The sequence below is a fragment of the Salvelinus fontinalis genome, chromosome 14 (assembly GCF_029448725.1).
Source record: "Salvelinus fontinalis isolate EN_2023a chromosome 14, ASM2944872v1, whole genome shotgun sequence".
NCBI classification, from domain to species: Eukaryota; Metazoa; Chordata; class Actinopteri; order Salmoniformes; family Salmonidae; genus Salvelinus; species Salvelinus fontinalis.
Genome location: NC_074678.1, coordinates 39,796,530 through 39,821,649, shown reverse-complemented (window position 1 = coordinate 39,821,649; position 25,120 = coordinate 39,796,530). Strand labels below are relative to the sequence as shown.

The 25,120-nt window shown below is 42.7% G+C and overlaps 1 protein-coding gene across 4 annotated transcripts; it reads right to left on the bottom strand.

The window, feature by feature from the left end:
• Positions 1 to 987: 987 nt before the first annotated feature.
• On the bottom strand, positions 988 to 15,288 carry LOC129810818 (mucosa-associated lymphoid tissue lymphoma translocation protein 1 homolog). 4 transcript variants are annotated; one of them, XM_055861745.1, is made up of 17 exons: positions 15,198 to 15,288; positions 8,546 to 8,689; positions 8,119 to 8,285; positions 7,851 to 7,981; positions 7,176 to 7,326; positions 6,807 to 6,994; positions 6,522 to 6,618; positions 6,270 to 6,314; positions 6,112 to 6,153; positions 5,739 to 5,942; positions 5,444 to 5,621; positions 5,259 to 5,333; positions 5,043 to 5,170; positions 4,765 to 4,914; positions 4,399 to 4,556; positions 2,771 to 2,905; positions 988 to 2,522 (listed from the first exon to the last, which is right to left on the bottom strand). In XM_055861745.1, the coding sequence occupies exons 2-17, from the start codon at positions 8,680 to 8,682 to the stop codon at positions 2,064 to 2,066; spliced, it is 2,445 nt and encodes an 814-aa protein (XP_055717720.1). In that variant the 5' UTR covers positions 8,683 to 8,689; positions 15,198 to 15,288; the 3' UTR covers positions 988 to 2,063. The 4 variants fall into 4 exon arrangements, with proteins under 4 accessions (XP_055717720.1, XP_055717717.1, XP_055717718.1 ...); XM_055861742.1 differs by having other exon boundaries at positions 8,546 to 8,693; positions 15,198 to 15,281; XM_055861743.1 differs by lacking the exon at positions 15,198 to 15,288 and adding an exon at positions 9,820 to 14,859 and having other exon boundaries at positions 8,546 to 8,693.
• Between the last annotated feature and the right edge of the window lie 9,832 nt (positions 15,289 to 25,120).

Genomic DNA, 25,120 nt, shown 5'->3' with positions numbered 1-25,120 from the left:
TATACATGACTCCACACAAACTACACATACATTTTTTAAATATTTTTTATATATTGAGTAGTTTGTGTGGATTCGTGTTAATTTTCCCTGAACAAAAATATGAACGAAACAATATCTAAGATTTTACTGAGTTACAGTTCACATAAGGAAATCAGTCAATGGAAATAAATAAATTAGGCCTAATCTATTGATTTCACATGACTGGGAATGGATACCTTTAAAAAAAGTAGTTGTGTGAATCATAAAACCAGTGTGACCACCATTTATTTGCCATATGCAGCACAACACGTCTCCTTCACATAGAGTTGATCAGGCTGTTGATTGTGGCCTGTGGAATGTTGTCCCACTCTTCTTCAATGGCTGGCGAAGTTGCCGGATATTGGCGGGAACTGGAACACGCTGTCATACATGTCTACCCAGAGCATCCCTAACATGCTCAATGTGTGACATGTCTGGTGAGTATGCAGGCCATGGAAGAAATGGGACATTTTCAGCTTCCAGTGATTGTGCACAGATCCTTGAGACATGGGGCCATGCATTATCATGCTGAAACATGAGGTGGTGGGGGTGGATGAATTGCACAACAATGGGCCTCAGGATCTCATCACAGTATCTCTGTGCATTCAAATTGCCATCGATAAAATGCACACGACGTCAAACACGTGGTCTGCGGTTGTGAGGCTGGCTGGACATACTGCGAAACTAACGCAGGAGTTCCTTCAGGACAAGTCTCAATGTCCTTGAGTGGACCAGCCAGAGCCCGGAGTTGAACCCGATTGAACATCTCTGGAGACCTGAAAATAGTTGTGCAGCGACGCTCCCCATCCAACCTGACAGAGCTTGAGAGGATCTGCAGAGAAGAATGGGAGAAACTCCCCAAATACAGGTGTGCCAAGCTTGTAGCGTCATACCCAAGAAGACTCGAGGCTGTAATCGCTGCCAAAGGTGCTTCAACAAAGTACTGAGTAAAAGGTCTGAATACCTATGTAAATGTGATATGTTTTTTTATTTTTGATCAATTAGCAAACATTTCTTAACCAGTTTTTGCTTTGACATTATGGGGTATTGTGTGTAGATTGATGGAGGAAAAAACAATTTTATCCATTTTAGAATAAGGTTGTAACGTAAGAAAATGTGGAAAAAGTCAAGGAGTCTGAATACTTTCCAAAGGCACTGCAACTCCTCAGATGTAAAATCCTTTAATCCTTGAAAGAGTTCAGCTGCAGGATCAATGTCAATCTTTCTTGACTTATTTCTACTTCTGTAGTTCCATTTATCACCATTGCTATAAATGACACAACGTCCACTTTCTTTACTTGAAGAATGTCTGGATCTTGCAGGTGACACGCAGGCATCGCTGCTTGTTGCTGTGTCGGACCTTTTGCTATTTCTACCCTTTATAGCACCTTCCGCATAAAAGACGGACTGAACTGCCCTGATTTTGGCCACCTCCACCACCATATTTGGGCATTCCAAGGATATTGCCTCATCACCACAGTTACAACACTTTATTCCTTTGCAATTCTCTTCTGCTATACAGTCTCTATCAAACGGATTTCCCCCCACACGTTCCACATCTCGGCTCCTTCCGTCTGCAGACACTTTTTACATGTCCAAACATTTGACATCCCTTACACTGCAAAGGTCTGGATATAAAGGCTCTGACAGGATAATAAACATATCCCAGCCTAAATGAGTTGTCTTTTGCATACAATATGAGAGGTCAGAATCAAAATGTTCAAACACATTTTTATAAGAAATGTATGTCTGTTTAAAGAAAAGTTAAATCCACCATGTGAAAGATGTGAAAGGAATGTATTAACAGCATGCCCAAATGGTTATGCTTTAAGGCACTATATTTTCATAACATTAAGACAAACAACCATTACATGAGCTAAAAAAAATTGATTACATCAGTTATTCTCTACATATTCTTTAACATATAAACAATGCAGGTCATGGGATCAATTTGTTGTAAAGTAAGTTGCACTATAAGTTAATGTGTACGTCTGTAGACAAAACACAATGGGTTGCACGGCTTACAACACTGCAAATTGACATGACTAACATGAATGGAAGTTGTGCATGTTACTGAACCGATATGTGAGGTCCTCTACTTGACCATGAGGCAGGCTTTTGCTTGTGGTGAGAGGCTGAGGGGCGTCAGAATCAAACAACTCTGGACTGTCATCCTCCACAGGTAGATTTAACTTCCCGGGGGAAGATGGGGTGGCAGACACTCCTGGCTGTGAGTAATATGACCAGGTGGTGGAGGCTGAGCCAATGGAGGAAGTCTCTGAGGTAGGGAAGCTTGGCCCAGAGCCCTCTGGGAAGGAGGAGGAATGGCTGAAGGAGTGAAGGTCGAATGAGGAGGAGGCCGAGTAGGAGCGGGGAAGCCGAGGTTCGTGGAGATTGAGTTTGGATACCAGTGGTTTGCCCACAGTGACAGTTTGCCTCTCATGGACCTCCTCATCCAAGTTTGTATACTTATACTGAAGGCACACAGTGAATGTCAACTCCTTCTGTAATGAGAACAAACAAAGGCAGATGCGTCAAAGCTCAGAAAATGGTGATATTCACATAACTCAACGGCCTACACAGAGAAGGGATTCACAATCACCTTGAGCAAGGTTCTTACAGCGTTTCTGGGCACTCCCGTATCCCCAAACAAAACTGGTAACAATGATATCTGATTTAGAGTTCGAATACCAACACTGGTCCCACTGTTTTGGAGCATCCATGAGAGTCAATGTGTAAAATGAACCCTGACCTTAAGTCTCTGCAGTCCCTTCAGGCGGGTATAGAGGCCTGGAAGCTCTGCAGGCAGGAGAATCTCCATTGGCAGTAAACTCCCTGCATCTAGGAGGTTCTCCTGATTACTCATCTTCAGATCCATATCCAAACCCTGCCATCATACAGAACACAATTGGAAACAGGAACAAGTATGATTGCATGTCCACATGACAGAAACATCAACTCAGCAAAAAAAGAAATGTCCTCTCACTGTCAACTGCGTATATTTTCAGCAAACTTAACATGTGTCAACTGAGACATAAACTGAACAAGTTCCACAGACATGTGACTAGCATAAATTGAATAATGTGTCCCTGAACAAAGGGGGGGGGGGGGGTCAAAATCAAAAGTAACAGTCAGTATCTGGTGTGGCCACCTAGCTGCATTAAGTACTGCAGTGCATCTCCTCCTCATGGACTGCACCAGATTTGCCAGTTCTTGCTGCTTGCTGTGAGATGTTTCCCCACTCTTCCACCAAGGCACCTGCAAGTTCCCGGACATTTCTGAGGGGAATGGCCCTAACCCTCACTCTCCGATCCAACAGGTCCCAGACGTTCTCAATGATATTGAAATCCGGGCTCTTCCCTGGCCATGGCAGAACACTGACATTCCTGTCTTGCAGGAAATGACACACAGAATGAGCAGTATGGCTGGTGGCATTGTCATGCTGGAGGGTCATGTCAGGATCAGCCTGCAGAAAGGGTACAACATGAGGGAGGAGGATGTCTTTCCTGTAACGCAGTGTTGAGATTGCCTGCAATGACAACAAGCTCAGTCCGATGATGCTGTGACACACCGCCCCAGACCATGACGGACTCTCCACCTCCAAATCGATCCCGCTCCACAGTACAGGTCTTGGTGTAATGCTCATTCCTTCGACGATAAACACAAATCCGACCATCACCCCTGGTGAGACAAAACCGTGACTCGTCAGTGAAGAGCACTTTTTGTCAGACCTGCCTGGTCCAGCGACGGCGGGTTTGAGCCCATAGGAGACGTTGTTGCCGGTGATGTCTGGTGAGGACCTGCCTTACAACAGGCCTACAAGCCCTCAGTCCAGCCTCTTTCAGCCTATTGCGAACAGTCTGAGCACTGATGGAGGGATTGTACGTTCCTGGTGTTACTCGGGCAGTTGTTGTTGCCATCCTGTACCTGTCCCGCAGGTGTGATGTTCGGATGTACCGATCCTGTGCAAGTGTTGTTACACATGGTCTGCCACTGCGAGGACAATCAGCTGTCCGTCCTGTCTCCCTGTAGCTCTGTCTTAGGCATCTCACATTACGGACATTGCAATTTATTGCCCTGGCCATATCTGCAGTCCTCATGCCTCCTTGCAGCATGCCTAAGGCACGTTCACACAGATGAGTGTTTATGGTTCATTGAACAAGCATGGGAAACAGTGTTTAAACCCTTTACAATGAAGATCTGTGAAGTTATTTGGATTTTTACGAATTCTCTTTGAAAGACAGGGTCCTGAAAAGGGACGTTTCTTTTTTTGATGAGTTTATTACTGTGAAATGTTTAATAAAGAGTCACCAACCCTGACTGTGCTGCATTTGAAGTCTATTGAACATATTAAGACATTGTGACAATGGAGAAGCTAACCTCAGTGAAGTCTGTGAGATGGGCCGAGCAGGACGCAATTTCCTTGGGGTTCTCCAATATTCGGGTGTAGATGATCATGACGTTGGAGAATTCTGCTGCGAAGCCCAGCTGCACCGTCACGCCACAGTCAAACTGCAGGTTACGGCTCTTTGGAAGAACTGGAAAGAGACAGCTAATGCTTATTGAAGCCGTCATGCAGTGCTTACTTACGTCTACCAGAAAACGCATATCAGCTCCCAGAGCTAATGCATTGGATTTAGCTCTGACAGATAATGTAACACATATGACCTGGTTCAAAACTCAGTCGGTCACTCCACTAATGTACCTTGATTGAAAAATGCATGGTGAATAAGCCAAAGGTCTCACCATGTGCTATGGCCCACTGCAGGTTGCGTGCCGAGGTAGTCTCTGGGCAGCCGGAGCTCTGGATGCGGTCAGTGAGTGCACGTCGCTCAGAAAGATTACTGCGTAACTCTAGAGCCTGCCGCCCTCGTGTGATCTCACACCGACCCATGTCTGTACAGATACATGAACAAAACAGAGAAACTACATTAACAGTCATTTGTAAAGATTGATATTCACAATATCAAGTGTCACAATACTTCAAAATATGTTTTAGTTTTTTAAAACTTCATTAGTCATACCTTCGGCCACCCTGTCCAGCATGACAGTGACCTTCTCGTCGTCCATGACTCTCTGTTTGAGGAAATTGATGAAGATTCCATTGGACAGGTCGTCTTTATTCACCTCAAAGGCCTCTGCATCCACACACCTAGACATAATCAGAGATTAATATAACACATTCTGTGATACGTGGATGAGTGAAAGAGGTACTTTAAGTTGGCAGAGAAGCAACTCACGTGGCATAACCAAACACTATGTTTGCGGTCACTTTCAGTTGCCCTGGCTGTGGAGGGACGCCGTCGTTCAAGTTTCTAAAACAGTACAAGTTTAGTACAGATATTAATTAATTTACAACATAACAGCAAAATCATTATTACATTTTCGTAGAGCCCAATCACATAGTTGATGCTGAGAACTGTACCTTTTGCGACACATGTCCAATAGAAATACATTGAGACTCGTCTCTCGCTCCTGCATCCGCTGTAGCACATCCTGCACCCACAGGCAGTTCTCTGAGGTATAAGAAGCCGGGGCATCAATGGGCACCATGAAACTGTTCCCATAGTTCTCATAACCATGACCCGCAAAGTATAGAAGCCCTGGAACATGACGGGAGAGGAGGAACGTGAAAGGGATCGGCACTATTAGACACAGCTGGACAATGCAAATAATATTACTATTTAACTACTATGATTTCTTATAGTAACTAAACTGACCATAGACGCCGCGGTCGAGCAGCAGTAGGAACTCAGTTACAGCGCTGTGCATCTCCTGCCAGTTGAGGTCCAGCAGAGAAACCACCTTGAAGTCCAGCTGACGCAGCAGGTTGGTCATCTCGTGCACGTCAGCCATGGGCGCTCGCAGAGGCCTGTGGTGCAGGTAGTTCATGTTGCCCATCAGAAGAGCCACTTTGTCCGTGGCTTTGAAAAACAAGAGGAAATTAAGGTATGAGGAAAAAGGGTACATATCACAAACATTCTGTTATTAATGTTATTCAAATGGACAATCATATACCGTCATTTGTGTTTATAAAGCTTTTTTTCGACACTGCATCTTCTTTTAGATGGCTATGTTGTTTACTGCACTTACCATATAATTTACTTATCTGCCTGGCAGGGCTAGGTGTGGCAGCTGTAAAACATTGTTTATAACATTGTTATGAATTAATCACATTACCACCCAAAAACATTGGTGTGACACGGAGTAGAAAAACAGTGAAGTTGGTTAAAATACTATCATGTCTGTACCAGGGTCTATTTCTCCCCAGGAGGCATCAATGGAGGAACCAGGGTCTACAAAAACCACAAACAAGGAAGTCAGTCAAATCACTGTGTCATGTGCTTTCTGGGACAACCAAAACATATTCATGGAACCACTTCTGCACGAATCCTCACAACTAAGCCAACACTAAAAAGGAAACATACAAAATACGTCGTACAATTCTGACCACAGAACAGAAATAACAGACAATACAATCATTGCAGATGCACCACTCTCACCTATTTTGACATGAACCTGGTCGCTCCACACCTCATGGTACAGGTTGAACACCCTGCAGCTGTACATTCCTCGATCTGCTGTGGTCACACACAGTATCTGCAGACAACCACAACACATAACTCCAAACATGACAATCATATACAGCAAATGAACAGACACATACAAGTCCCAAGATGTCTGACATAATTGGACCTATAATTATGATACAGGCTTTTTAAACATAGAGTAAAAAAATAAAAAATAAAAAGTAATCATATATTCAGGGGACCCAAAATGGCACTGACCCTCAGGGTGCTTAGCTTGCCTGTTGGCATTAGTTGTTTATTGTGGTACCACTGGTACTGAGGAGGAGGGTTGGCCTCAGCAAAGCAGTCTAGACACAAGGAGTCCCCCTCAGCTACTACCTGGAGCCGGGGCTGACGGACAATACGCACTCCACTCACTGAGGGAGGGAAGAAGCTGCTACTGACACCTGAAACACAACCAAGGGGCCTAATGGTTATGACACAAAAAAATGCAAGGTGAAGTCAATGTGATGAATTCAGGAAAGGCAGAGCCTAAATGCCAAGACAATCTTCTAATACCATCGTTGCATTGACTACATTAGTTCTACTGATTGAACTATATTTGAAAATATAGTTGAATTGAGTTACCTGTGTTGGAGCCAGCTGACCTGACAATGCGGACATGTGCCCACTGGGAGAAGACAAAGTTCTCTCCATGGTTGACCCGGCAAATGTAGTGTCCCTGGTGGGTTGGGGTTAAAGGGCAAAGGAGCAACTCTGGACCACTTCCACCCAGCACCTAAAGAGAGAATATATTATCTCACTCATACACTTTACACTGTATGTGGGCACACAGTGAGTATACCAAACATTAGGAACACTTTCCCAATATTGAGTTGCACCCCCCACCCATTAAACAAGTTGGCTGGATGTCCTTTGGGTGGCGGACCATTCTTGATACAGACTGGAAACGGTTGAGTGTGAATAACTTAGCAGCGTTGCAGTTCTTGACACAAACGGGTGCGCCTGGCACCTACTACCATACCTCGTTCAAAGGCACTTCAATCTTTTGTATTGCCCATTCACCGTCTGAATGGCACACCTACACAATCCATGTCTCAATTGTCTCAAGGCCTAAAAATCCTCCTTTAACCTGTCTCCTTCCCTTCACCTACACTGATTGAAGTGTATTTAACAAGGGACATAAATAAGGGATCATAGCTTTCACCTGTGTTCATCTGGTCAATCTGTCAGGGAAAGAGAAGGTGTTCTTAATGTTTTGTATACTCAGTGTATAATCACTGTAATATGCAATGGACTGACCTCTTCTTTGCCTTTGAACCACTGGTAGCCCATAGCAGCAGGACCAATAGCCTTACAGACCAGCACAACCCTGCCTCCCTCTGTAGCATGCTGGGCCTGGGGCTGCACTGTGATCTGAAACCGCTCCATCACTACACACACACATATACACACGCACAGTGACTGAGGTACCAAGTAAGGTGACAGAGGACACCTGTAGTGTTGCTAAAATAGAGCAGATATCATATATTTCAGAGAGAGAGACAGACAGGCAGAGGTTAAGACTGACCGTTAGCAGTGAGGTACTGCGCAGCTTCATGGTGCTCCATCTTCTTCAGGCAGTGCAGCAGGAAGCCCAGGGTGCAGGAGCGCTCAGACAGCCTCTCTAGGAGGTAGCGGCTGGGGCTGCCTGTCGGGCTGAGCACCTGGAGCGAACAGCTGGTCATCTCATTCTCACTGTCAATAAATGGTGACAAACCACTAACAGGTCAGGCTAAACATCGACATTCTCTCTGTATGGCTTTATACCATCATTAAGACTCCACAGCTTCACAACATCGCCATTAAAAAAAGTTACAGATTGAGTGTTATCATTCGGTATAGATGACAAATTATTCTGTAAAGAATATGGGGTACGGACTCAGTTATCAACATCATAGCTCTAATGATTATGAGACAATGCTATTAACATTGAGTGTTTCATTTCAAAGTCTCACCTGCAGCGGAATCGAGGTTCCTCAGTGACAACTTTGGCAAGTTGTCTCCATCCACATTTGGCATTATCCAGCATGTCAGCTAACCTGCTCTGAGCTCCTTCACTCAAAGTCCCAATGCTGAGATTCCAGTCACCCATCTCTAGTCTGTCTTCAAACAATATTGTTTTTTTGTAGGGAAGAAAAGAAACAGCTAATGGTTATTGACCTTACTTTTCACAGTTCTCAAAACATTTTGGAATAAACTTGTAACAGTGGTCATCCAGAGTCAAGCGTGCCAGTCACGCCTTGAGTGGCTGTGATGACAGAACACACTACAGAAGACACATTGTTCCAACCATAGAAATCCTGTTAAATTACTAGAAGGGATTTCATAGATCCTCAAAGTTCCAGAATGGGATGAAAATGGCAGCCATATTGGTCAGGGAAGAATCCCAACAGTCTAATTGGAATGAATGGCAGTAGAGGCATAATCCTGATTTTACTTATACATGAAAATAAAATGCATGTAATATTGTAGAAATTGTGTAATATAATTATTGTCAACATAAAATAGTCATTTAATTATACATACAGTTTATACAGGGTTTATACCCATTTTCTTTATAAATAGCCTCTAAAATATATGTAAACAGATCTGAAATGTCTCCGTTTTCTTGTAAAGCTGTGAGTGCTATTATATGATACAATATGAGTACTTGTTGCATTTACAACTTGTCTAAGTCCTATCATCAATTAGTTTTGGCAGGTGTATGGCCATGGATAGCGGAAGTGGAGTTTAGTCCGTTAGGCTTTGGATTGATTGCATTGTTTGAATGGAATGTTGGAATATTAGCAGTTCATTTGACCCATTAATGGAACCATTCCTCTAAAACCGGCTTGCTATAGCTTGCTAACAAACATACAATGCAGATAAATTGTTCAAATACATTATTTTACACAATATCTAATCACAGCACTGGCAAACCACGGTTGACCAACTTAACCAAAATGGCTCTTTATATGATCATAACAACGTTCATGTCCATTCTAGTATTCTAATTCGTAATGCTATGGTTACAACTTTCACTTGGTGATGTTTACAGTGACTGGCAGTATACAAAGCCTGTGAAAAAATATTTGTATGATTGGACTGTACGTAGCCTAGTTAAAAGCTATAACAATTAAACAAGCACATTACAACATAACGAATAGGCCTAAATATCGTTCAACTGCTATAGCCTATTATCTGAATGTATCGCTCACTTAAATGAGTGACTGAAAGCGCACCCATTTACCTGCGTTCTATTCAGCTGCTTCCGGAATACCCTGAGATGAATTTCTTCGTCCACGTAAACGAGACTACTGTATCTTTATCTCAAAACTTACAAACGCCTGCCCCTTTACCGATTCCGACGATGTTTTCGACGAGACCAGAAGTCGTTCAATAGTTTTCAGTGGAAGAAGAGACAAACCGACCGCTCCCATCTAGTTCAGAAATCTCTATCAATAATCATATATTTCGGAACTACAGTAGTCCGTTTTGCCAATCTCGTCTCGGTGTGAATCAACTCTCACAATTGGTTGAACAATGTCTTGTTTCTCATTTTACATCGGTTCCTCTTTTTGTGTTGTCCCTTGTATTTGCATGAAAGCAACCATGTTCCCCTCAAGTTTACTTTCACCTTCCCTACGCCAATAGAATCACACCAAAACTCAGCGTCAGTGGAAATATGTATCAGAGAGAAGTTTGGAACTATCAGCAAAAGAGAGCAAAAGAGACAACTCCATCACGTTGCAGAAACACTAGCGGTTCATGGGTAAAATCACTGAGAAAGCCAAGCCAATAAAAAAAGCTATTAAAACCTGTTATGATAATTGCGTTGTTTGCTCTACAACCCATTCATACGCCACCGTGAAATACAATAAGGCCGTGACAACAAATAGACAACAGTCACACAGTGGCGGAACAAGTTTAAATCCACAAAAAATATATATATTCCCCATTTACACACAAAATCTTGCACGAAATAAGTAGATCTCAAAAGGTGACGAGAATAAACAAGGCCATTGTTTTCAGAAGGTCTCTAGCAGCATCGGTGCATGTGTAAAACCACAAGCGACGGCAAGCCACGAAAAAAATGCCATATCACAATCTGTGATAGATATGCTGAGCAAACAACACAATTACCTTTTTTCAGGAGGGCCATATGAGATTTTCTATTCGGCAGGGGATGGAATAATACAAAAAAACAAATTATTGTAATAATTTCAGCTCGAATTTTCAAGCAAAAATTCGGCCTATTATACTATTAGATGGAGAATGACCCTAGATAATCTCTACTATAAATTAATTAGATTTTACTACAGATTTTTTTCCCGAAACCCACTCACAATTCTATTAAATTCAGTCATTCGGCCAATCCTGGTTTAATATAATGGCATTAGCGATTTTTAGGCATATGCTGGTGGCAATGTTAATTATAGGATGACTTGGGATACATGATCCACGACCAGTGGTGGAAAAAGTTGCAAATTGTCATAGTTGAGTAAAAGGAAACATACAACGGACAACACAAAAAGAGGAACCGATGATGACTCAAGTAAAAGTGAAAGTCACCAAGTAAAATACTACTTGAGTAAGTCTAAAAGTATTTGGTTTTAAATATACTTAAGTATCAAAAGTAAATGTAATTGCTAAAATATACTTAAGCATTAAATCATTTCAAATTCCTTATATTAAACGAACCAGACAGCAACATTTTCTTGTTATTTACATTTACTGATAGCCAGGGGCACACTCCAACACTCAGATATAATTTACAAATGAAACGTGTGTTTAGTGAGGCCACCAGATAAGAGGCAGTAGGGATGTTCTCTTGATAAGTGTGCAAATGGACCATTGTCCTGTCCTGCTATGCATTCAAAATGTAACGAGTACTTTGGGTGTCAGGGAAAATGTACGGAGTAAAAAGTACATTATTTTCATGAGCAATGTAGTGAAGTAAAAGTAGTCAAAAATATAAATAGTAAAGTACAGATACCCCAAAAAACTAATTAATTAATACTTTTAAAGTACTTTTACTTAAGTACTTTACACCACTGTCTACGATAGACAGCACATCTCAGTGTCATAGGCCTACCATAGAAAAATAGGCTATAGCCTATCTGTAAACGTTGATACATCCTGACAAAATACACCATATGAGTGGCATAATGAAATTTTCTGGACCTTGTAAACTGTCGAGAATAAAGCCAAAACTGTTCCAAATGGTTGTATAATCAGTACTTTATTTCCGCATGAAACACAAAAAGACGTTTGAGCGGTTATTCATATTAGCCTACATCACTGCAGTTTACAACCTAGACAATAATTGTGTACTAACAATAATACATTTCTCATTGCACTGTGTTGTATCCTAAGACATAGAATAATTGTATTTTCCCAAAACATAGGCCTATATCTTCCATTTGATAATCTGCTACCTAGGCTGAAGGAGTGATGCAGCCTACAACCATGCATGTTGAATTATTCCAATAGCCTATTAAACTTACAAAGTTAGTCTTTAGCCAAAATAAACAAAGACCATAGCTGTCAATGGAAAAAACCATGGCGCCCGAAACGTCATGATTGTGGGTTCGATTCCTGGGTCCACGAACAGAAAATGAATGCATGCCAACATACTGTCACTTTGGATAAAAACGTCTCCTTAATGTCACATTGATTATTTTTGCACACCTCTCCACATATTTTAATATTCATATATTTTTTTGCAGTGGTGTGTGTGTGGGGGGTAAAATCAAGTATATTTGGGCCATTCCTTGGACGATTCTGGCCCTAACATGGCAGCTTTGGCTCAGTTCAGGCTGCCAGATCTGGCCCGAATGACTCAGGCCTAGTCTGTACCGACATTCATTTCAGACTCGGGCAGGATCCGGCTGCCAGACCCAGGCCAGCAGTTTTAGATCTGGCATGCCGGAATCAGGCCAGATGTGGGCCAGACGTTTTGTGCTACCTGGGAAGCCACACTGGCAGAATAAATTCAACCACACCTTTGTTTAATCACAAAACCAGAGTGGTGAAGTCCACAAAGCAAATATTGCATGTAACAGTTATTTCACCTGCAGCATGGTCAAGCAAGTTCATGTTTTCAACAGTTTACTTACTGATTTAAAACCAGTTACCACAAGTCAGCATAAAAACAACAGGAGCACTGCCTTTGCTATTCCAGTACAATTTCAAATTAAACATCATAAAATGAACAAGGCTATAAATGCTTAGTTTAATACACTGAAAACTAACTTAAAATATACCCCAAAAAATTTAGTCCAATCAATGTTGCTAAATGTCATGTGGCTGTCCATGGTACAGATTTCAGTCTGTGTGTGTGGGTGTGCGTGCTTAAGCAAAACATTTTTTTGAGACTCACCATACTTGTAGACTAGTTGAATGCCAATGCAAACCTCCTTTCTTGCTAGCTAGTTAATGGGAGCCTGCTAGGCTACATATTCAACTTCAATCATCTCAGGCCAGTGGCACAACATATACATTTATAGTTAGATCAGAATCGCCATCACAATCATTGGCCTGTACAGAGAATTAAGTCAAAACAACAAGTCCAAATCCCCATCTCCATCCATGGTTTAGGAATGGGAGGATTTAGCAAGCTAGCTACTGCAGGACATCAACACAAGCAGACCAGAAACCGACACTGAAGTTTTGTCCAAATGCTTGCTGGTATCATTCAATCAAATGCTAGGGGGGCAACATGTTATACTTTTTAGGTCCAGATAGCAACAGATAAATGGGCTACACATACTGAGACAGAGGGGCGCTGTTTCCCTCACTCCGATCATTTCTCCAGTGAGATTCAGACACTCAAATTATGAAAACACAGACAAAATATAATTTTATTAATATTTTGGTATTGGTCAAATATTTGGAGAAGCCTGGCTTCCCTTGGCATCCATGAACACGCCACTGTGTAGAATAATCACTTACAGAATAATCAAAACAGTAATTCTATTCACCATTGATACAAAATCTTGCACGAAATAAGCAGATCTCAAAAGGTATTTAGGTGTTCTCTCTCTGACAAGTGACGAGAATAAACAAGGCCTTCATTTTTCTGAGCGCGAACTTGGGACCTCTGCCGTGCTAGCACACATGACCGCCCTCCTGTAACGTCTTACCAGTCGGTGCTACGCGAAAAGCTAGCTATTAGCTGGCACAAGTGTGGACACTTCAGGCTGAGGAGTAAGTTTCACACATCCCCATGTGCTACATTTAATCTGACTACTAAAAGATACCAACAACTATTTAGTCCAATCAACTTAAGCTAAATATGATGTGGCTGTCCATGGGACTGAGTTCTGTGTATGTGTAAGTAGAAAAAACATGTTGACTCACCCTACTTGTAGAGAAATGCAAATGCCATCCTACACTTTTATAGTTGTTGTTGCCCTAGGCTACCTGACTTAAATGCTTGCTCGCTAGCCTAACTTCCTTTCATGGGCAACGATACACCAGGCCAGTTAATTAAAATTAGCGAACTACATCTAGCTACATGTTGAACTTCCATCCTCTCAGGCCAGCGGCACAATGTTTGAATTTATGGTTGGATCAGAATCTCCCTTATAATAATTGGCCAGCACGGAGAATTAAGTAAAACCAAAACTCCAAATCCCTGTCTCTATCCATGAAAAGGGACGATTTTAGCTAGCTAGCCACCGGAGGACAACGACACAACAATTCAAGTTTGTTTCTGTCAATGACGTTTTGCTTTTGATGTGATTGGTGTCAAGCAAAATCCTAACTTTTCACACGCTTTGTATACTGCCAACAATGTCATACACTTTTTGAACAGACAGCATCATAGATGGGCTACACATACTGAGACAGCAGGGAGAGACAAAAGATGAATCATTTTGTATGTTCACAGAGTATTACAGATGCTATCTGCAAGGTGTGAATCAAAACTCATACCCTCACATAATTCTAAAATAACATGTCTGTATGCGTCATCCTTTTCAAAGAAGCCTACACATGGTAACATTTGAGATTAGAAATCAAAATGCAAAAGTTGAGATGGATTCAAAATCCAGGTCTTTCTATTTGCCTTATTTTACAGTACAAAGTCCAAGTTCTCGAGGTGATGGGTTATTCCTTTTCAGCAGAAAGATGACATACAGGCTGAGAGTATTGACTCAGTCAAGTTACAGCTGTGCTATAGTGTCTGGTGTCCAGAGAACACAGTTCTGTAGAGCAGCTGATCGCTGCCCCGGGTCCTACAGCTTCTTCCCTATGTGTAACCTGTTAAAGCGCCACGTGCTCCTTCCTCAGGACCTTTCAGTATTCACGGCTATCTGGCTTCAGCTCATGGATATCCTTAAGGGGACCCAGCTGTAACTGGAACAGCCTGGGAGGCAGAAGCTTGGTGTCACTTTAATTTTTTATAAAGGATTTGTAATTATTCATTAATAAAAACACACAACGCTACATGTTTATAACAAAAGCTGATATTCATGGACATGAAGTAGAGCATTAACAGGAAGTAGAGCATTAACAGGATATATTTATATTTTTCAAGTGAAAGCTATAGCTCAAAATATCCCACAAAAACATAACCTATCTCCAGCTCTCTTTGTCAAGGTAGTACCACATTTGAGCACTTACCACTCTGGGTATTCCTTGTGTGGTTTAAGTGCAGGGTTGTCTCCTTGCTTAAAAATGTTGACTCCGACAGCATGAGAGGTGAGCTTCACAGGGTCCTTACACACCTCTGGCCCCTTCAGCACATCTTTCACGATGCCCTTGCCTTTCCCTTTGGCAGCTGGCAGAGAGAAAACAAGTTGGGATAAAAACCTGTTATGACTCATTCAACACTTCAGCATCGCTATCACTGTTCTACAAAACATGGAAACAATGAGTTAGAGAACATGAACAAGATTGGACTCAAGATTTGTGCTCTTCTGCATTTTTGCCCAGTGTTATGTTAAATACATCTAATTGATCCCATAGATATAAATTCTTAAATCAGGTAAATTAATTAATGCAATAGATTTAACATTGGCTAAAGACCCAACTGATCCACGGAAGATACCATTTCCATCGCTATTTACATGGCCGTAACACATCTGGACAAGTGGAACACCTACAGTATGTGAGAATGCTGTTCATTGAATACAGTTCAACATTCAACACTATTGTTCTCTCCAAGCTCAACCCCACCCTCTCCAACTGGAACATGGACACCCTGACAGGCAGACCAAAGGCTGTGAGGATTGACAACACCTCCTCCACACTGACTCTTAACACAGGGGCCCCCCAGGGGTGTCCTCCTTCCTCTGCTGTAGTCCCTGTTTACTCACGACTGTGTGGCTTTGCACGACACCAACTCCATCATCAAGTTTGCTGACGACACCATGGATGTAGCCCTGATAACCAACAACAATAAGTCAGCCTATAGGGAGGAGGTAAGTGAACTGGCATTGTGGTGTCATGACAAATACCTCTTCCTCAATGTGAGCAAAACAAAATAGTTGATTGTCAATTTCAGAAAGCAGAGAAGGGAACATGCCCCAATTCACATCAACGGGACTGCAGTAGAGTCATACATTTTAAGATCCTCTGCGTCCACATCACTGAGGACTTGACATGGACCAACAACACCATCACTCTTGTCAAGAGGGCGCAACAGCGTCTCTACTTCCTAATAAGCCTGAAGAAATTTGGCATTCCACCCCGGGTCCTCTCCAAATACCACCGCTGCACCATCGAGAGCGTTCTGGCCGGTTGCATCACGGTCTGTTACGGGAATAGCTCCGTACACGATTGCAAGGCCCTCCAGTGGGTGGTGAAGACGGCCAAGTAGATCACTGGGACCGTGCTCCCACCCATCCAGAATATCTACTTGAAACGGTGCCTGAGAAAGGCACGCAGCATCATCAGGACCCCACACTCCCCAGCCATGAGCTGTTATCTCCCTTACCGTCGTGCAGACGGTATCGGAGAATGAGGTCTGATAACAACAGTTTCTATCTACAAACCAGACTGCTGAACACTTGAACTGGACTTGACCACCTGCTCTGATTCTCCGGACCTTAGCACACATGCACACACCTGCTGCTACCAGACTCTTATTATACTGCTCAATTTATACACTTGCCTCCATCTCCCCTTCCCCAATACACGTGTAAATATTAGACTATAAATTGTGCCTTCCTGTATTATAAAATGTATTATTCTATTCTACTTTCATTTACTTTATATTCCATTTTCTTACATTTTCTTAATTTATTTTTGTTGCATTGTCGAGGAGAAACCTTCAACTAAGCATTTCGTTGGACGATGTATACCATGCGTATCCTGTACATACGACTAATACAACTTGAAACGTGATATTGTCCTGAATGTTATGTGGCAAGGCAACATTCAGATGTAATCTAAAGATGCAGTGCCTTGAGATAAACTTCACCATTTACAGAGATAATATGGACAAGCAAAGGCATACAGAGGATACAGGCAATTATTCAGTGGGTGTGGGTGAAAGAGCTATTTTGATTGCACAGGAAGTTATGATCGGAACTGTGCATCACTGTGGGCATCCTGACCATAAAGCGGCATATAGACTCCTACTAGCAAGTAAATAGCTACCTCACACTAGAGGTCTTCACAGATCCACCTGTACCTGAATACTCTTATTTTAAAATGTATTAAAATGGTTTCCCCCCCACCATCGACCTACACACAATACCCCATAAAGACAAAGCAAAAACAGTTTTTTAGAAATGTTAGCATATGTTTTACAAATAAAACTGAAATATCACATTTACATAACTATTCAGACCCTTTACTCAGTACTTTGTTGAACACCTTTGGCAGCGATTACAGTCTCAAGTCTTCTTGGGTATGACGCTACAAGCTAGGCACACCTGTATTTGGGGAGTTTCTCCCATTCTTCTCTGTAGATCCTCTCAAGCTCTGTCAGGTTGGATGGGAAGCGTCGCTGCACAGTTATTTTCAGGTCTCTCCAGAGATGTTCGATCGGGTTCAAGTCTGGGCTCTGGCTGGGCCACTCAAGGAGATTCAGAGACTTGTCCCGAAGCCACTCCTGCATTGTCTTGGCTGTGTGCTTAGGGTCATTGTCCTGTTGGAAGGTGAACCTTGCCCCAGTCTGAGGTCCTGAGCGCTCTGGAGCAGGTTTTCATCAAGGATCTCTCTCTACCTTGCTCTGTTCATCTTCCCTCAATCCTGACTAGTCCCTGCCACTGAAAAACATCCCCACATTAAGATGCTGCCACCACCATGCTTCACCGCAGGGATGGTGCCAGTTTTCCTCCAGACGTGACGCTTGGCATTCAGGCCAAAGAGTTTCCTTACCAAGGCCCTTCTCCCCCAAGAGCTCAGTTTGGCATTCTATGTGTGCCTTTCCAAATCATGTCCAATCAATTGAATTTAGCACATGTGGACTCCAATCAAGTTGTGGAAACATCTCAAGGATGATCAACGGAAACAGGATGCATCTGAGCTCATTTTGGAGTCTCAAGGGCCTCCCGGGTGGCGCAGTGGTCTAGGGCACTGCATCGCAGTGCTAGCTGCGCCACCAGAGTCTCTGGGTTCGCGCCCAGGCTCTGTCGCAGCCGGCCGCGACCGGGAGGTCCATGGGGCGACGCACAATTGGCCTAGCGTCGTCCAGGTTAGGGAGTGTTTGGCCGGTAGGGATATCCTTGTCTCATCGCGCTCCAGCGACTCCTGTGGCGGACCAGGCGCAGTGCGCGCTAACCAAGGGTGCACGGTGTTTCCTCCGACACATTGGTGCGGCTGGCTTCCGGGTTGGAGGCGCGCTGGTTGTGCTTCGGAGGACGCGTGGCTTTTGACCTTCGTCTCTCCCGAGCCCGTACGGGAGTTGTAGCGATGAGACAAGATAGTAATTACTAGCGATTGGATACCACGAAAATTGGAGAGAAAAAGGGGATAAAATAAAAATAATTTTAAAAATGTTTTTCAGGATATCAGCCATGTGAACCCATTTTGCAGCTGATAACGGCATGCAACACCAATGCAGCCATAGGCCTACAGCAGCGGTTCCCAACTCCAGTCCTTGAGTACTTCCAACAGCATACAGTTTTGTTGCAGCCCCAGACAAACATACCTGATTCAACACAGAGGGCCTTATGATTAGTTGACAAGTTGAATCAGGGTGCTTATCCGGGGCTACAATAAAACTGTGTACCATTGGGGGTACTCGAGGACCCGAGTTGGGAAACACTGGCCTACAGTATGATGGCATTAGCCTAACTCACACATTTTTTACATATTGTTGAGTACATGTTCTCAATTTTTAAAACGATACCAGTAGACAATGTATGAGGCTAATCATTATAATAGATGTTTTACATGCATTGTGCTGACATTAAATAGTTTTGTGCAAATCCAACCCTTGTAATCTAGGTGGTGAAATGTCTAGAAGCAGGAGATGGGATCTTTAGCTTAAAACATCCACCACCATGTTCAATGCCAGATACTTTTCTCCTAGAAGATCCGAGTGGCACTTCGGAAGTGCCACTGGTATAATGAAAATGGTTTTCCTAAGACTACCACAACAATTACATTGTTTATGCTAAATGTGTTTAAATATATATATATATATATATATATATATATATATATATATATATTTCCTAGTTAGGCTATAAGAAATACTTTTTATTCAATAAAGCAAGGCAAAGCAGAAATGACAAAACACTTTTAATTTCACCCAAACAACAATATAGCCTATTATTAAAGTACAGTATGTTTATAATTTCATAAATAAGTATATAAATAAGCATTTTACATGTTGTTCCAAAATAAATGTATAACTGAGGGATGTCTCCTTTCTTATCTGGAAAAGGACGAAGTTATAGAAGAAACTGATGTTGCTGCAGCATTGCTCATCTTCACAGGGGGAATCCAGTCGACATACAGTACATAAACAAATAAAGGACACCTGATGTTAGAATATCACTTCTTCAGGTCACCTATACCACCAGGTCTCTTAATTGTCTGGTTGTGTTTAATTAATTCAGTTGTTTTAGTGTCATAAAGATTAAATATGTTGTTGGGCTGGAACAACCAGTCAACACAGCAGATTGTCCTAACCCATTGAGGCATTTTTCCTATGCTGTAATGTCCATACATTTTCTCAAATGATCATTGTTTTTTGGGGGGGGCTATATGGACCTCATATTGTACATTCTACATAGGTAGAATGTATCCATCTTTTGTCAAATTAACGTAATTTGACTATTTGTTACAGATTAGGAGTATTCAAGTAGCAGGTTAGGATAATTAGGTTAAGGTAAGGAAAAGGGTTAGCTAAAATGATTGTTTTACTTTTGACGTCAATTTGACAAAAGCTGCATCCCTTCTAGCCATGACTACTTTTCATAGGCATAGATTACATGATTACATTCCAGACAAGGAATGTTGTCGGTGTCAGCAGAGTAGGCCTAGCCTACCATCGTATTAAAAAAGATGTGGCTAATGTCTCCAGTTATATAAAGTGTAGCAGAAATGTAGGAAATGTTTATCAAAGGCCACATTTCTCCCAGACAAAGGAAAAAAATGTCTCTGATATAGCCAATCTACTCATCACATTAGGAATAGTAGGCTTACATTACTCTGCAAATGCGATAATAAATGCATGCAATCCTTTGTTATCAAGGTGCATATGGTGAAGAAATTGCTTCCCCAAAACTTGAAACTCACTCGACGCATGCTTTTAGCTAGACTACAAGCTATCTAGCTAGCTAATTCTGGCTAACTTAGTGTTGTTGTTAACACCTGGTTAGCATAACAGCTAAACAAAAATTGAAAACGAGCAGACTTACCATTGATGAAATAACCGTAGCAGAACCTGTACTGACAGCTGTCTGGGTTCAGATCTTGACGATCTTGATCTTTTCTTACAGTTTATGAGTCTTATCTCCTTGGTGTCAACAAAGGTGTTTCATGACTGCAGGGAATCTGTAAACATATATTTTTCTGTTGTCTTTCCTGCCTTGTTAGAGTAGCCATATACCGTTCAGAAAATGACATGGTGATGAATTAACTACACTGAACAAAAATATAAACGCAACATGTAACAATTTTGAAGACTTTACTGAGTTACAGTTCCTATTAGGAAATGCGTCAATTTAAATACAGATGAAGTCAGAAGTTTACATAAACTTAGGTTGGAGTCATTAAAACTTGTTTTTCAACAACTCCACAAATTTCTTGTTAACAAACTAGTTTTGGCAAATCGGTTAGGACATCAACTTTGTGCTACATTTGTGCTACATCTACATTGTTTACAGATAAATTATTTCACTTATAATTCACTGTATCACAATTCCAGTGGGCCTGAAGATTACATACACTAAGTGTACTGTGCCTTTGAACAGCTTGGATAATTCCAGAAAATGATGTCATGGCTTTAGAAGCTTCTTGACATAATTTGAGTCAATTGGAGGTGTACCTGGTACCTGTGGATGTATTTCAAGGCCTACCTTCAAACTCAGTGCCTCTTTGCTTGACCATGGGAAAATCAAAAGAAATCAGCCAAGACCTCAGAAAAAGAATTGTAGACCTCCACAAGTCTGGTTCATCCTTGGGAGCAATTTCCAAACGCCTGAAAGTACCACGTTCATCTGTACAAACAATAGTACACAAGTATAAACACCATGGGACCACGCTGCCGTCATACCGCTCAGGAAGGAGACGTGCTCTATCTCAGAGATGAACGTACTTTGGTGCGAAAAGTGCAAATCAATCCCAGAACAAAAAAAGACCTTGTGAAGATGCTGGAGTAAACAGATACAAAAGTATCTATATCCACAGTAAAACGAGTCCTATATCGACATAACCTGAAAGGCCGCTCAGCAAGGAAGAAGCCACTGCTCCAAAACCGCCATAAAAAAGCCAGACTACGGTTTGCAACTGCACATGGGGAGAAAGATCGTACTTTTTGGAGAAATGTCCTCTGGTCTGATGAAACAAAAATAGAACTGTTTGGCCATAATGACCATTGTTATGTTTGGAGGAAAAAGGGGGAGGCTTGCAAGCCGGAGAACACCATCCCAACTGTGAAGCACGGGGGTGGCAGCATCATGTTGTGGGGGTGCTTTGCTGCAGGAGGGACTGGTGCACTTCATAAAATAGATGCCATCATCAGGATGGAAAAATTATGTGGATATATTGAAGCAACGTCTCAAGACATCAGTCAGGAAGTTAAAGCTTGGTCGCAAATGGGTCATCCAATGGACAATGACCCCAAGCATACTTCCAAAGTTGTAGCAAAGTGGCTTAAGGACAACAAAGGCAAGGTATTGGAGTGACCATCACAAAGCCCTGACCTCAATCCCATAGAACATTTGTGGACAGAACTGAAAAAGCGTGTGCAAGCAAGGAGTCCTACAAACCTGACTCAGTTACACCAGCTCTGTCAGGAGGATTGGGTCAAAATTCACCCAACTTGTAGGAAGCTTGTGGAAGGCTACCCGAAACGTTTGACCCAAGTTAAACAATTTAAAGGCAATGCTACCAAATACTAATTGAGTGTATGTGAACTTCTGACACACTGGGAATGTGATGAAATAAATAAAAGCTGAAATAAATCACTCTCTACTATTATTCTGACATTTCACATTCTTACAATAAAGAGGTGATCCTAACTGACCTAAAACAGGGAATTTTTACTAGGAATAAATGTAAGGAATTGTGAAAAACTTAGTTCAAATGTATTTGGCTAACTTCCAACTTCAACTGTAAATTCATTAAGTCCTAATCTATGGATTTCACATGTCTGGGAATACAGATATGCGTACGTTGGTCACAGATACCTTAAAAAAAGCAGAGGTGTGTATCAGAAAATCAGTATCTGGAGTGACCGCCACAATGCGACATCTCCTTTGCATAGAGTTGATCAGTCTGTTGATTGTGGCGTGTGGAATGTTGTCCCACTCATATTGAATAGCTGTGCGAAGTTGGTGGATATTTGCGGGAACTGGAACACGCCGTCGTACACGCCAATCCAGAGCATCCCAAAAATGCTCAATGGGTGACATGTCTAGTGAGTATGCAGGCCATGGAAGAACTGGGAAGTTTTCAGCTTCCAGGAATTGTATACAGATCCTTGCGACATGGGGCCGTGTATTATCATGCTGAAAGGTGATGGTGGAGGATGAATGGCACGACAATGGGCCTCAGGATCACGTCACAGTATCTATGTGCATTCAAATTGCTTATCCCAGAGGCTGACCCAAAAGCGGTCGCCGCAGGAGAGGCAGACGGAGCGGCCTACTGGTCAGACTCAGAAGGCGAGCACACCATCCAATGCTTCCTAGCATATTAATCGCCAATGTCCAATCTCTAGATAACAAGGTGGACGAAATTAGGGCACAAGTTGCCTTCCAGAAAGACAGAGATTGTAAGATTCTCTGTTTCTGGAATACATGGCTCACTCAGGATATGTTGGCAGAGTCGGTACAGCCACCCGGTTTCTTCACGCATCGGGCCGACAGACACAAACATCTCTCTGGTAAGAAGAAGGGCGGGGGTGTATGCCTTATGATTAACGACTCATGGTGTAATCACAACAACATACAGGAACTCAAGTCCTTTTGTTCACCTGACCTAGAATTACTTACAATCAAATGCAGACCGCATTATCTTCCAAGAGAATTCTCTTCGATTATAGTCACAGCCATGTATAACCCCCCAAGTAGATTTTAACAATGCTAACCTAATATCATTAATCCCTAAATTCTATCAGCATATTGAATACCCAACACGAGCTGGCATAATTCTGAATCATTGCTACTCGAACTTCCGCGATGCATACAAAGCCCTCCCACGCCCTGCCTTCGGCAACGCTGACCATTAATCCATTTTGTGTACACCCAGCCTATAGACAGAAACAAAAAAGGAAACGCCCATGCTCAGGTCAATACAGCGCTGGTCTGACCAATCGGATTCCACGCTTCGATAACGTGGACTGGGATATGTTCTGGATAGCCTCAGACAACAACATTGATGTATACGCTGACTCGGTGAGCGAGTTTATTAGCAAGTTCATCTGCGATGTTATACCCGCTGTGACTATTAAAACCTTCCCTAACCAGAAACCGTGAATTAATGGCAGCATTCGCGCAAAACTGAAAGCGCGAACCACCACTTTTAATCATGGCAAGGCAACCAAAAACATGACCGAATACAAACAGTGCAGCTATTCCCTTCGCAAGGCAATCAAACAAGTGTCAGTATAGAGACAAATAGAGTCGCAATTCAACGGCTCAAACACAAGACGTGAGTGGCAGGGTCTACAGTCAATCACGGATTACAAAAAGAAAACCAGCCCCGTCGCGGACATCGACGTCTTGCTCCCAGACAAATTAAACAACTTCTTTGCTCGCTTTGAGGACAATACAGTGCCACTGACACAGCTCAAAGCATGTGAGCTCTCCTTCTCCGTGGCCAACATGAGCAAAACATTTAAACGTGTTAACCCTTGCAAGGCTGCCGGCCCAGATGGCATCCCTAGCCGCGCCCTCAGAGCATGCGCAGACCAGCTGGCTGGTGTGTTTACGGACATATTCAACCAATCCTTATCCCAGTCTGTTGTCACCACATGCTTCAAGATGGCCACTGTTGTTCCTGTTCCCAAGAACACTAAAGTAACTGAACTAAATGACTATCGCCCCATTGCACTCACTTCTGTCCTCATGAAGTGCTTTGAGAGACTAGTCAAGGATAAGATCCAATTCACCCTACCTAGACCCACTCCAATTTGCTTACCGCCCCAATAGGTCCACTGACGATTGACTACAGTTCATTGACTACAACTCGTCAGTAAGCTCGAGACCCTGGGTCTCGACCCCGCCCTGTGCAACTGGGTCCTGGACTTCCTGACGGGCTGCCCCCAGGTGGTGAAGGTAGGAAACAACATCTCCACCCCGCTGATCCTCAAAACCCCACAAGGGTGAATTCTCAGCCTTCTCCTGTACTCCCTGTTCACCCATGACTGCATGGCCATGCACGCTTCCAACTCAATCATCAAGTTGGCAGACGACACTACAGTGGTAGGCCTGATTACCAACAATGACGAGACGGCCTACAGGGAGGTGAGGGCCCTCGGAGTTTGGTGTCAGGAAAATAACCTCTCACTCAACGTCAACAAAACATCCACAATGGCAGGACAGTAGTGGAGAAGATGGAAAGTTAAGTTCCTCGGTGTACACATCACGGACAAACTGAAATGGTCCACCCACACAGACAGCGTGGTGAAGAAGGCGCAACAGCGCCTCTTCAACCTCAGAAGGCTGAAGAAATTTGGCTTGTCATCTAAAACACAAAAACTTTTACAGATGCACAATCGAGAGCATCCTGTCTGGCTGTATCACTGCAAGGCTCTCCAGAGGGTAGTGCGGTCTGCACTACGCATCACCGGGGGCAAACTACCTGCCCTCCAGGACACCTACAGCACCCGATGTCACAGGAAGGCCAAAAAGATCATCAAGGACAACAACCACCCGAGCCACTGCCTGTTCACCCCTCTATCATCTAGAAGGCGAGGT

Coding starts and splice junctions, on each gene's coding strand:
- LOC129810818 (XM_055861742.1), bottom strand. CDS start 15,270: ATGCTGTCGGAGTCAACATTTTTAAGCAAGGAGACAACCCTGCACTTA. Junction 5,171..5,258: donor ATAGTGTTTGGTTATGCCAC/GTGAGTTGCTTC, acceptor GATTATGTCTAG/GTGTGTGGATGCAGAGGCCT. Junction 2,906..4,398: donor ATCTCACAGACTTCACTGAG/GTTAGCTTCTCC, acceptor GTATGATGGCAG/GGTTTGGATATGGATCTGAA.